General features: G+C 41.1%; 1 protein-coding gene across 1 annotated transcript in view; it reads left to right on the top strand.

Annotated features, from left to right (window-relative positions):
* The first annotated feature begins 801 nt into the window (after positions 1-801).
* The window catches only part of pde1a (phosphodiesterase 1A, calmodulin-dependent), a 35118-nt gene continuing 21703 nt past the window's right edge, over positions 802-14216 (top strand). The window contains exons 1-2 of the mRNA XM_068329060.1: positions 802-1161; positions 4765-4791. Coding sequence (XP_068185161.1) covers positions 809-1161; positions 4765-4791 — 380 coding nt within the window. The 5' untranslated portion in view covers positions 802-808. The remainder of the gene's footprint in view (positions 1162-4764; positions 4792-14216) is intronic.

Raw genomic sequence — 14216 nt, 5'->3', positions numbered from 1 at the left:
AAGAGGCAGATCTGTCGGTTACAGGATTCCATCACTCTTAGCAACCATTCTTGAGTTACCACGGAAACGCTCTGCGATGTTCTTTGTCTCTGCTTTGTCCTTCTATCTCTCTCTCTCACTCTCTGGATCTCACACTGTCTCTCCTCTTCACTCTCTGTTTCTATCTGTCTCACTCTCTTTTACTGCTCGACTTCCTCCTTGCGTTGCTACGGCAATGCTCTGGGACATTCAGCTGGATCATTTTGCAGCTGCAGTGCTGAGGCACAGACATTAAATGTTAAACTCGTGAAGGAACCTACTCATTCTATTCACATTTGGTGTTCTCCGGCAAAACATACAGTAGGTGTGCTCCTGATTTTAAACATTTGAAGTAAATATAAAAACCTTTGTCTTCTGACCATTAACTCTTGACCTCTTGAACAGATCAGAGCAGACAGCATCATTTTCAATCGGCTAAGCTGTCAAGCAACACAAAAAGTTGGATGTGGGATGTTTGATCCAAAACCCTAACGCTCACAACTTGGTCAGTTTGAGAGACGAGCTGAATTCAGTTCTGTGAATACTTATACAAAAACCCTCTTCTTCTCCGCTCATCAAGATGAACGAGGAGGTAGGAGTGTCACAGCTTCCTCAAGAGGTGGTGGAGGTAAAGCAACAGGAGGGAGCACAGCAGCAAATGCAACAACACAACATAGGTCAAGAGGAGGTGGAGTTTGGGGGGGTTCAACAGGAGGAGTGTGTGCAAAAGAAACGAAAGGAACGGCAGGAGGAGTTCCAGCAACAGGAGGGAGAGCAGATGGAGGAGGACATGCGGCAAGGTGAGGGGACACAATCTGAGGAAGAATTGCAACCGGAACAGGACGCTGAGGAGGTGCAGCAGATAAAGGAGCTGGTGCAGACCGATGAGGAGGAAGAGCTGAAGCAGAAGCAGGTACAGACTGAGGAGATGGATCAGATTGGGCACACGAAACAGGACCAGGACGAGATGCAGCAGCTAGAGGAGGAGGAGCTGCAGCGGGAAGAGGTGCATACTGAGGACATAACAGCAGCCTCAAAACAGAAAACTGAAGAGGAGCAGGGGAATGAGGAGCATCGGCAGCGAGAGGAGGCTCAGAGTGAAGAGGCGAATGACAGCCAGGTCCTGGTGCGTCTGAGAGGAATGTGAGTAAAAACGGATCAATCAGCGCAACTGTGATGTGTTGCCGCTGAACATAAGACAAGACACAGCATGCGTATTGATTATCTTCCTTCTGTCTGCCTGTCTAATATTTCATTTCTGTTATGGATATTAACAAGCAAACAACTGCAATAGGGAAACATCAGCGCATCTGTCAGAATGTGAGCGGCTAGCAGCATGTATGAAATGGCTTGTCTATTTGGTCCTCCTTGTTGTCATAGTAACAGGGCGTTGCGATGCAGCAAACTGTCTGCAAAGATAGACAGAGAGAGATGCAGGGCATAGAAGCAGTGGATGAAAAAAACAGACAACTATGTATATAAATACACAGACACAAAATTACTATAATTATAATAATAATACACAATGCAATAGAGCCACAAATGAAATATAAATCAAATCTGATTTTAACCCAGTGAGGGCAGCGCTGTGATGCAGTGGGTAGTCTTGTTGCCTCATAGCAGAAAGGTCCTTGGTCCAATTCCAGCCAAGTCCTTTCTGTGTGGAGTTTGTATGTTCTCTGTGTGTGTGTGGGGGGGGGGGGGGGGGCTGTCTCCGGGTTCTCCAGCTTCCTGCAACCCCCAAACAATTGTCTTATCTTCAAAAATATTAATGAATGAATGAATGCAAACTTGTCAAAAATGAATTTAAAATAGTGCCATTTAGAAGCCATAGAATGCTTCGAACGAAGGAAATAAGTTTGCCATTCGTATAACTCAAGACAACAGTCCTACAAACAGTTCCTCGGTTGACGTCATTTGGGACACACATGATGCTCATTTAGTTTTTTGAGGTCATTCAATTACAAACGTTCAAGCATCTCTCCAAAATACCATCAAGACTTTAACCAAAGACAAATATATTCTGTGATCTGGTACTAAAAAGCATATAATGTTCAAAAGAATTTAATTTATTTAAGGATGTTTGTTGTTGAAATGGTTCAACAGAACTATTAGGGTAGGACACCTGGAAGAACGTCCTCCAGGAACCCCCTAAAACTCTTTTCTTTTTCTTCTTCTTATTCTAGTTTTTCTTCTTCTGCTTCTTTCATCTTCTTCTTACATGTTGGAAGTACAACTTCAGCAAAAAATTAAGGACATGATGGCTATGGATTTCAGTTAGTATTTCATATCTTTTTTTGCTTTCAAATTATTCTAGATTTTATACAAAATAAATCCAGTCATTTTTATGGAGGAGATCCCAAATTTGTACTTTTCAACAATGCGAAAGTGCCTAATAATTTCAGCTAGAAATGTCATCCAGCATACCAGGAAATCAAGTTCAAGTTTAAGCTCATTTACATGTCCCAAACTGGGAAATTTGTAATGCAGCAGGTAATAAAAAACTCTAAAAACAAAAGTACATAAACATGAACAAAGACAAATACATGATCCCAAGATCCAGGTTTCAGCTTTTAAAAATTCAAATAAGTAAGAAATAAGGGGCGGTGCAATTACACCCTCGCTCCACACACACACCCGCACACATCCGCACACACACGCACACACACGCACACACACTCACACACGCACACACACACACACACACACACACACACACACACACACACACACACACACACACACACACACATCATATAGCAGACAAACATAGTGATATTTGAGAAGTGAAATAAAGTCTGTAGGATATAAAGAAAGTGTGCAATAATTATTTAAATAACAGTAGGCAGGTGCATAATAGTGATGTGTAATAGTGATTTGCATACCTTCAGCACTAATTATTGGAACACAAAATTTGTTTGGTAAGGGCATTGACCTTTGACCTGCATACGTAGGTGAAAGGCAATCAAGAGAAAGGGTTATTTAAGTCGGCCAATGGCAGGATGCTCTCCTCTTTGCATCCTCTCTGAAAAATGGCAACATGGGAGCCTCAAAACAGCTGTCACATGACCTGAAAATCAGCATAACGGCTGTCCTCAAAGGGGCAGACGTAACTAATGAATGTAACTAAAATGTAACTCAGTGTAATGTAACATTAATGTAACTAATCCTACATGTTAAATAACTGAATTTATTACTCATCCAAGTTACAAACATTAGAAAACATGTTTGCTTGTTGCTTTATTATAGCATTAATTCTTTTGTCAGGTTATTAAACCCACAGAACTCCATCAATCAAGGATCAAGTGAGCGAAGACAAATCAAACATCAAACACAAGTTAAGACATTAGCTTTGTTTTTTGTCAGTTAAAGTGTACATGCATGTAGTGCTGCTCAGGCTCAGGATTATGCAAGCACAGACCTTAGCTGGTTATATGATTAAAATATTATGTGGCATGACTGGGGTGTCACAGTGATGTGGTGTTTCTGTGTGGCTCTGCGGTGCACTGGCGTCGCGCCCAGAGTTTTCCCTGCCTCACGGCCTAAGCCAGCTGGGATTGGCTCCAGCTCCCTGTGAACCTGCAACAGCGGATAAAATCGGTAAATGGAAAATGGATGGTAACATGTCACTCAACATGTGTTTTGTGTTACCAGCAGGTGGTGCTATCACTTTAACTACTGCAAGCATGTAAATGTTGTCAGGGTGGGAGTCTTTTTAAGACAAGTCTGTTAAATATTAGAGGATTGACAAGACATTCTGTTTCATACAGAAAGATCGTTCTTCACCACAAAGCTGCATTCCAGTCATCATTAGCAGATAATTGTAACAAGACTTTCTTAAACCTGTGTGAATGAAATTATAAAATGCAGTATTTTGTTTCAACAGATGACACTATGACATTACCGTGATGATTTTTGACATAAATATGTCTTAGAGGTGTGTCCAACCTGTGAAGTCTGGTAAAATTTGGATCATGGACAGCAAAGATGTATTAACTTCCTGTTTTGTGGCAAGTGCAAACTGCCTATGGTAAATATTGATAGTGTGTATACTATTTTATATTTAGGCCCTAATAATAACAACAACAAAAACAATAGCAATGATAATTATTAAAATCCTAATAATAATAATAATAATAATAATAATAATAATACTATCCTATAATAATAATATCCTTAAATAACAGAGCTCTGGTCACCCTTTGTGCTTGGGCCAAATAAATCAAATAAATCTATTAAAACAACTGGTTCCTTTTAAGCAGTGGGATAAGGTTTGTAATGTTATTTGCTCTGCCTACTATGTAGCCTGAGAACGCACAGAAATGTCATGTTATCTTTCAACATATGGAGTCAATACTACTTCACTGCTTTTGTGTGTCAATCAAATTGTATTGTCTCTCCAGGTTTACAGAATAACATGTGGAATAGATTTTAATAACGATCGAATAAAATTTCCTGTTAAAACCCAGAAAACAGCAGATAGCAACAATGCAGTTATGTTTGGGGTATAGATCTGGATGTTGAAGTTTTTGCTTCTGGCTACGACTAAAACAATCCACATTTGTCCACAGCCAGGGGACAAATTACAAATAGGAGTTACTTTTATTGAACAGTTGCAGTTAAAGTCTTCTTTGAACTCTTTCGCAGTTTCCAAATTTATCCTGTGGGTATAAAAAGTTTGCATATTAAGCATTCTGAATGCATTCTGAAATAATTTAACTGTTTTGTTTCTGTTTTGCATTACAGGCAGAAATATAAAAGTACATCCCAACGGTAAGACTCATGCACACAAAGGCACGCACACACACACACACACACACACACACACACACACACACACACACACACACACACACACACACACACACACACACACACACACACACACACACACACACACACACAATATTCTATGAAAAAGTTCAGATCAGATGATGCATTGTTGGCCCCACCCTTTCCAGTGATTCTACAACTATGAAAATTAAATTAAAAAGTAAAGCTCCCAGATATGACAAGTACTTTGTTTGGGAGAACATGTCTGGTATTTAGTAATATGCGAGACCCATATACATCAGCAGGACAGGTCAGGGCTTGCTATGCTACTGGTGCCCCGTAACCTATCACAACCTGTTGCATGGATGGGGGGTTAGCAACTTAACCATATCCTACTAGCACCTGTCTAGTAAAGTGGGTGGCATGACACCCACAATAATAAATAGCAGGAACTGTGAAAGGTCAGAAGATATCCTAGAAAGTCAGCAAACATATTGCACACATTGAGGTTTGTGAAGAAAACACGTCCAAATCCTTAACTTCTATTGTGGGTAGCTGGGGCAGTTGACGGTGGTCTTGCACTAGCTGGTGCAATATTAGAATCCTGAGTGTCGGCAAGGACAGCATCATCCACCACTTTCAAGTTACCTTGTTAGCTCATCATCATGGAGAAATGGAGCTCAAGTTGTAAAGAATGCCGTTTGTAATTCATCATCTTACACTCCACAAATGTTTTCTACCTGTATTTTCTGGTAACCCTGCAACAACAGTTATACTCACTTATTCTCCCACAAATTTATCTGATGAGATCGTAATTAAGTTTTGTGACAGCATATTGTAGTGCAGTTCCCCTGATCACAACCTCTTCTATATTTTAATAACCCAATACACCCTCGATGCAGGTACAGATGACACTTATACTGTACTGGTTTCACAAGCTCACCAATAGAAATGGTGAACATTGCAGAGCATCCGACTGACAACAATGTTTTTACCAGCTAATACGCTTCTAGAAGCATCTTCGAAAGAGATGGAGTTGCCAAGACCACAGCATATTAGAAAATGCCAGCTGGATTACATTTTAGTAAGGTTAAGATTAAGGCCCCGTCCACACGATGACAGATTTTTTGAAAACGCATCGAAAACGATTCTCGTCCACACGTAAACGTACCAGTGTGTTTTTGAAGACAGCTATAAGCATGCCAAAACATGTGGTGACAGTATTGAGTCAAATTTTATCCAATAGGAATCCTCCGTCTTTTGTCGTCACAACACACAGGCCCATAAATATGACGTCACAGAGGTTTTCGTCGCAGGCAAGATGTCAGCGTTTTTAAAAAGCACCGTCCACACGACAACGCAGACCCAGCGTTTTTTTTTTTTTAAAGTTGCGTTTTCGTTCCTGGTATCTGCGTTGTCGTGTGGACGGAAGGCGTAAACTCAACAAAAAAGTTGCGTTTTCAAAAAATCTGTCATCGTGTGGACGGGGCCTAAGGTTAGGGTCAGGTTCAGGGTTAGGGTTAGAGTTGGGTTTTAGGGTCAGAGTTGTGGATGCAGAAGTGTACAGCATGTTTTTGTTTCTAGGCTCAGACTAGTGAGTGGTAAGCAGACTTCAAGCAGCATGGTAAGCAGACTACTCTGTATTTACCCTAGAGTTGGTTGTGCATGAAAATCCCAGTAGATTTGCAGTTTCTGAAATGCCCAGACCAGCCCATCCGGCACCAACAACCATGCCATGTTCAAAGTCACTTAAAGTCACTTAAATCACCTTTCTTCCCCATTCTGATGCTCAGTCTGAGAACGAGTACTTCCTGTACCAGACTGTAATAAAGTTGGTTAGTATGCTCTCAATGGTGCAGTGGCAGAAGTTCACAAGGACATGAAGAGAGATGGTTTTTCTTCAGAGTCCTAGTAAGCTTTCTGGACAGGGTGGAGCAGTTAGTCATCCAGGTGAAATGTGAATCCCTTGGAATTTAAAGCTGGTTGCAAGCTCTACTGTCAAACTGCTGATGCGGGGTCCAGGGTGGGGTACAGACAGGATTAGATTTTTGCCAAAACCAGCTACTCTTTGCATTTTGTGATGATGGGGGTGAGCGCCACAGAACGGTAGTTGTTGAGGAATGGTGGAGTAGAGCATTATCGTACTGGCAGGGTGGAGGTGGATTTGAAACGGGTTGGAACAACAGCATGGTTGAAGAAGTCCATCAGGAACCCTACCAGCTCCCCAGCACATGCTCTGAACACACATCCAGGGATGCTATCAGGTCCTTATGTGGGTTGATGTTGCTCAGCACTGCTTCTACATCAGTAGGGAAAAGGGGTGGGGTTGGTGTTTCATAGTCAGCCCTGCCTTTATTGCTGGTACCTGGTTGTCCCTCTCAAATTGGACATCAGCCTTCAAGGCCTTCAGCTTGTAGATGTGCCTCGCTTTCCCAATGCCCCATTTCAGGTCAGCCCTGGCTGTACCGTAGGTTTGTGCATCTCCTGATATGAAGGCACTGTTGTAGGCCTGCAGTAGTAGAAGGACATCCCTGCTCATCAATGGCTTCTGATTATGGTACATCCTGGTCTGTTTTTGGGTGGCAATGCCATCTGCAGCATCGGAAATGTATCGTATTTTACAGACCATAGGACACACCGGATTATTTCATTTATTTTTTCAGTTTGTTTTTTTCTTTCCAGACATATTATTACAGCAGACGTCACCTTCATCAGTATGTAAACGTCAACAACAACATCCGAAAAGAAAACAGGGGTTGACGGGTAGAAGCCATTGGCTTGTAAAGTTCATCAACTCTCTCATTGTAACGCATTGTCAACCAAATTCATACATTGCATGTCACATTTGAATTATTTTGATGCATTGTTGTTTTAAATCGTCCATTCAGTCCAATGGGCATGCATCTTTGCATCGTCTTTATCAGTTCTTGAGAAGAGACCAAATGTTCTTTTAGTAGTCCCTTGGGAGTGGTCGTTTCTGGGCAATTTTGTGGTTTCAGTGCTGATTGAACTTCTTTTTTTGTGTGTTTTGTGTGGCTGAGATGATGTTGAATTCTGTGCCTTCCAGAACTCCTAGTCAGCATCACGGGTTCTGGCTGTCGCTCCCATACGTTTTCCCAATCTCTCCAGCTTTTGGGTGATGTCATCCTTGAACTGAGCATTGGCATCTTCCTGCTGGTCACTCATCCTGGCTGTGGCATCATTGAGCATCAGAGCCATGGCCTCCTTGCTAGCAGCATGCACCCTGGCAGTTGCCTCCACAGCTCTGTCGAAATCCTCTTGTGCTTGCTCAGTTGCATTGCCATTTTTCTCTGCTTGCGATGCAGCATGAAAACTCCAAACCCCAGTGCTGTAATCCCGATTGTTATGGAGGCGAAGATATACACATCCTTGACGTCTTCCACATCCACTGGGGCCAGACACATAGTTTTGAATATATCCCAGCTGTTTAGCATGTAGCCAGCCATGAAAGTCCCATCTGGGCCTTGGCACTCACGAGTTCCGGCAGGTCTGATGGAAAAAATTCTGTCAATTGACCAGCTCAACAGATCTATATTTGAAAGCAAACTTTGTGTTATGAAGTCTGCTTACCAAGTCTGCTTATAAGGCACAGTCTCAATTATGGGGTCTATATCTGTACTTAATTCATCCATAAGGCGCACTGTGTTATTGGACACACACTTTAACAAGTTAACAAAAGCAAAGCAGTGAGTTTGTTTGAGATTTAATCTGCTACGCATTTATTACCCAGGTGTTTAATTCGGTATCTGAATTAAACACCTGAGTAATTTTGCCATCAAACATTCCAGGTTCCCTCTCGTCATTGTCAGACTCAGTCTCGTTGTCGGGTGGCTGCTCAGCAATGATGCTGGCTTTTGCAAAAGCTCGAACAACAGTGAAAGCAGATGCCTTGTCCCAGACATTCACAATTCATTCACGTGTGGTGGTGTAACTCGCCCGGCGCTGCCTCCTAGTCTTGGTAAAGGTGTGTTTTCCGTCTCTCATCCATTGCTACACAACGCTTGCAACTTTACTTTGAACGCCCTCTGTTTACATCAACGTCCAGCTGTTTGATTTCTTTTGTTAATCCTCCCGGAATGATGGCAAGCGCCAAATTCATTTGCTTCACTTGGTTTTTCAGTGCAGTGGTATGGGTGCCAATGGAATCGCAAAAGGTTTTTAAGTGCGCCTTATAGTGTGGAAAATGAGGTAGTCCATGACTGAGGAAGCATAACTCTCAATGTCTATGTGGGCGTTCTCACTGCGGGTTTCACATGTTAATTGAGTGTTGAGTACTTGGGGACAGAAAGAGAGAAGTTATCTGATTGTCCGATATATTAAACCATCTATGTAGCTATATCGCAAACACTATCACAGCTGCATGGATAAATGTGTGATGATGAAAGAGGACGGAAGGACGCTGGATATTACTGAAATAATATCTGTAGTAATATTTGTCAGTAACATGTGTGGAAAAGGTTCTGTCCCCTTGGTGCAGTGTCCACAGGAGAATACAGTATATGAATTGAAGGCAAAGAAAACTATTGATTGAAAAGCAAAAGTGAAAAAAAAATTGTATTGCATCTTTCTTTATTTCTAAAACTGTTTTTTAAAAGACTACCAGACTTTAACATTTTTATAAAACTAATATATAAATTAGCTCTTTTATTAATTAATATTATTAATAAAAACATTCAAATAAACACTTTGTTTAGTTTTTATATTGTGCTATTGGCAAAACTCAATATTTCCGTACGCTTCTACCAAATATTCTGTTTTTACTTTTGGGATACATAACTGTCATGTTGGGATGCACAGATTTTTTTGGAGCGCATCCTTGGGATGCACTACATTCTTGAGGTAAAATTAACTCTGAGGTAGGAGGGGAGCAGGATGACACTGAGGTTAGGAGACGAGCCGCACCAAAGGGGACGGGTAAAAGCAATGATGCTGAAGACAAAAGGGAGCCTGATCACAGAGAATGGACAAGTGGTCAATAATGACGAACCTATCGATGATGATGGCAGTCGCAGGGGCCGGGACACTGCAGGACAGACCTGGGAAAACCTGGGAAACATGGAGCACAAAGATTCTGGGGAAGAAGATGAGTCAGTAACATGTAATTGCTGGGCGTTAGGAGAGAAGATATGGAGACAAAAAGGTCAGAGAGGAGCAGGAGTAACAGTGTAGGACTACTGCAGCACAACTAAGAGCGCCTTGAGCCACCCTAACATTAAGCGTCATCAAAAAGGAATGTTTTAAGCCTACTCTTAAATAATGAGAGGGTGTCTGCCTTCCATATCGAGGTAGGGAGGTGGTTCCATATCAGATGGGCTTGAAAGCTGAAGGCTCTAGCTCCAGCTCCTGTCCTACTTTTGTAGATTGTAGCCTCCAGGAAGCCTGCAGTGTGGCTTCCTGGTTCATAAACGTTTGAGTAGTGTGTAGAGTTCTGGATGGATTGTATAGAACTAAAAATCTTTCAGATAGGTTAGTGCCTGGCCTTAAGGGGCTTTTATAAGTGAGGAGAAGTATTTTAAAGTATATAATAAGGCAGTTTAAGGCAGCAGTGTGACATTAATTAAAGAATATCATATGGGACCTTCACATAACTGATTACTTACGATTTTTTCCTAGATTATAGATATGAATGGGAGATTTGATATGGGTCTACAGCTAGCTGGAACTGCAGGGTCAAAGTTCATTCATTCATCCTCCAAACTGCTTTATCGGCCGTCGCGGGTCACAGGGAGCTGTTTTTTTTTAGAATATACAGTACTCCTTCACGCATTCGCACATTAACACTCGCGACCCCACTTCATCGTGGATTTTTGGTAGGCAGTCATGTGATACCGTACGTGACTCCATTCTATTGGCGGAAGTGCGCTGCGGTCCGTCAGTCTCAGACCTTTATGAGACACAAAAGTGCTTTAAACAGTCTATCAGAGTGTGGGACAAGGTAATACAGATAGAAGGTGGTTTAATATCAGTAGGGGGAGGGATCATGAGCATCTAATTACCGTAAATAATAAGATAAATAGATTTTGATCTCAATCACGGATTCCTTAATCGCATGTGGTTCCTGGAACTTACTAACCACAAAGAACGAGGGCGCCCTGTATTATTGTTTCTGGTAAGTCTTAGGGAATAGTACTTTCTCATTTAGAGTAGCAATGGCATTTAAATGACCTCAAATGGTGATTATAGAATAAAATTTGATAAATAACAATTTTTCAACAATTCAACTTGCGAACAACTTCTCTGAACCAATGACGGTCATTTGTTGAGGGCTAGTCGTATTTCTATTTAGATGTTGTTGAGATTGAAACCAACTAAAAGTGCTCCCAGAAGTCTCTGATTCTGTCTTTGAGTGAGAATCATAGTTTCCCCAAGACACTTATTTACATGTCTCTTTCATCACATGAGTGAAGTTGACTTGTAAGGTGTTTAATGTTTTAGTCAGTCAATATAATGTAAGGAAATGTTTAAGGACCAGATGGCGAGAGGTCAGACTTTCATCACAACACACACTTTGATATACATTTATTTTTTGCAAGAGTATGTTTAATGCCTTGAAGTTTATCACCATTTGTCTGTCTTTCTGAATGTGTTGTCACCATAGCAACTAAAACAGATTTCATCCAAATCAGGAGAATGTTTGATTGCCAACGAGAACAGCATGATTCTTCTTTTTCATTTTCTCTGCCGTCAGTCTCCTGTCTTTGGAACATTCAAGCAATCATTCTATCTATCCTAAACGCAAAACAGTTTCAGAGTCCAAATATAATGTAATTAAATCTACTGTATGATTACAAAACAAATCCATATATCCATCCATACATACATACATACATGTTCAATTTAAACATTGCCTTCTTGAAATTGTAATGCATGTCTTCAGTCTCAAACTGAAATGCAATATTTCGACTGGAAAGAAACATGAAAGACAAAAAAAAAAAATCAATTTAGAGATTATACACCAGTCAGCTCTTGTTTCTTTATTTGAGAACATACTGTGGGAGTCATCACTGACATCAGACGTCTGTCCATCTGGACAAAAATTCCATTTTTAGTTTTGTTGTGAGAGACAAGTCCCTGCATGGCTTCAGAACATAAAGACAGCAGTTGTCTACAGGGAGGATTTATTTATGGTATATTAATAAATGTAGCAAGCAAATGAACTGTTTTCAGTGCTTGTCTTGCAAATGAAGACATTTGCTTGTGTTGCTGAATGAGTAAAACATGAGTACCATTACAGCAAAAAAACAAAACAAAAAAAAACAAGCTCTGTTTGCTGCACTTGATAGCCGTACGTATTGGGTGGCAGAAAAGTGCTAAAATCCTGACTGAAGTGATCAACATGATTGAATTTATCTTATTTTAGTTTTTATTTTAGTAATTCAGCATTTATGTGACTTGGATGGTTTGGTCAGTTTATCAAAGTCATTGACAGGCTTGCTTGATGAGCACTTCTCAATCATCATTAGCTTTTCTTTTGTTTGATGGATTCATCTCATGAATAAAGTCCTGAGTATCCCAAACAAGTTCAAGAATGGAAAAGTCAAACACAGCAAAGAAAAATGTCTCATTGCCAGCAGGAACTTTACAACAATACAAATTACATGTGTCAAGTATAAAATCACCGTAACCCGCAAAAAACCATCTGCCTTAGAACAAGCAATATATTGGCATGAAGAAATTCTCTCTTGTAATACGGCCCTTCTTCATGCAATTGTTCATCCATAAAAAAATTTGCTAACTTTAAATAAAAATTGTTGTCGGTAATAAAAGCGTAATTAGCATTAAATGAAACATTGCTTTTCTCAACCAACAATTAAATATCAGCTGTTGTGTTATTTGAGTCATACTAATATGTAATATCTCGTGGACAATATCCATCTCTCTCTCGCACACACACTCTTTCTCTGTCTTCAGGAACTACATCCATCCAAATTGTAGCTCAAAATGTCCGAATCATAATGTCAATATAACACTTTTTTTCTTCATAACAGCATCAATTCTTCCTAGGTACTGTAGGCCTACAGTAGGCTGTTTCAGTAAACATTAACTAAATATAGCAGCACAATGGCTCTGTTATGTCACCTCAAAGCGAGAGAGTTTTGATTTCTTTCCGTATAGAGTTGGTATGCTCTCCCCATGTCTGCATGGGTTCTCTCCAAGTTTTCCGGCTTCTACCCAACAACAAAAACATGTAACTTAGGTGAATCGGTCACTCTAAATTGTCCATAGGTGTGAGTGTGAGTGTCTGTTTCATGGGGCTCCTCAATACACAGGTGACGGCTCTGAGGCAAAACTGCCTTTCACCTGCAACTACCTGGGATAGACTCCAGCAACACATGTTGCCACGCTGTGAAACCGTGATCTGGAGCTCTTAGCACCAGGCCCTACTACCTGATGCATGAGTTTTCACATGTTGTTATTCTGGCTATGTACATAACACCCAGGGCAGACCCTGAGACACCGTGTGAGACAATCTGTGCCACCACCTCTGCTCCTTGGATCCGGCACCCAGAGGCTTTATTCATGATCACTTATCACTGACTTCAAGCACATCACCTTAGAAATGTCACTGCCCACAATGGTCCAGAGTATGGACTGCCCAAGGAGGAATACACACTAGGTAAGTCAGTAGATATACCGTTCTACTAAACTAGGAGAACACCACTTAACGTGGCAAGATGGTTTACATAAAAACAGGACGGCACTTTGTTCCGCTAGCACAGCCTATTATTCATCATTAATAGAGGGGAATAAAAACAACCACAGATTCTTGTTCAGTACTGTATCCAGACTGACAAAGAACCACAGTGCGTATGAGTCGAGTATTCCATCAAGTCACCATGGCAATCTTCTTTTCCTTTTGGCTTTTCCCTTCAGGGGTCACCACAGCGAATCAATTGCCTCCATCTAAACCTGTCTTCTGCATCCTCTTCTCTCACATCAGCCCTCATGCGCTCATCCGCTGTGGACCTGCTCCTTTAATCCCACCAGTATCACCCCTCATCTATCCATTGCCTGGGGGTCCTGCTTCTTTTTCTTCCTCCGTGCCACCATGCAGTCATCCTTGCAGTTGTAATTGTTCTTTGAATTAACCAACTAGATGACAGGAAACATGTATGGAAGACAACAACCCAGGAGTCGGTGAACGCAGCCTGACTTGCCCGTCCGCACTTCAGCGCCTACATCACATTTCCTAACCTAATAACCATATTTGCCATTCTCTTTCTGTTAAAGCGCTTTGAAATGTCTGTTGCCATGATTAAGCGCTTTATAAATAAAATTTGATTGACCTCCATATCCAAGATAGGGGAATGTGGGGCTGGGTTCTGCACCTCCTGCTGTTAAGTCACGACAGGAGCTGAGTCTGATGATCAGCACGTTTGAGTGGTGTTTCACCAGTTTGTGGG

This window comes from Antennarius striatus, chromosome 12, assembly GCF_040054535.1.
Source record: "Antennarius striatus isolate MH-2024 chromosome 12, ASM4005453v1, whole genome shotgun sequence".
NCBI lineage: Eukaryota > Metazoa > Chordata > Actinopteri > Lophiiformes > Antennariidae > Antennarius > Antennarius striatus.
Note: the sequence above shows the minus strand (reverse complement) of the source record. Positions and strands in the feature narration are given on the sequence as shown.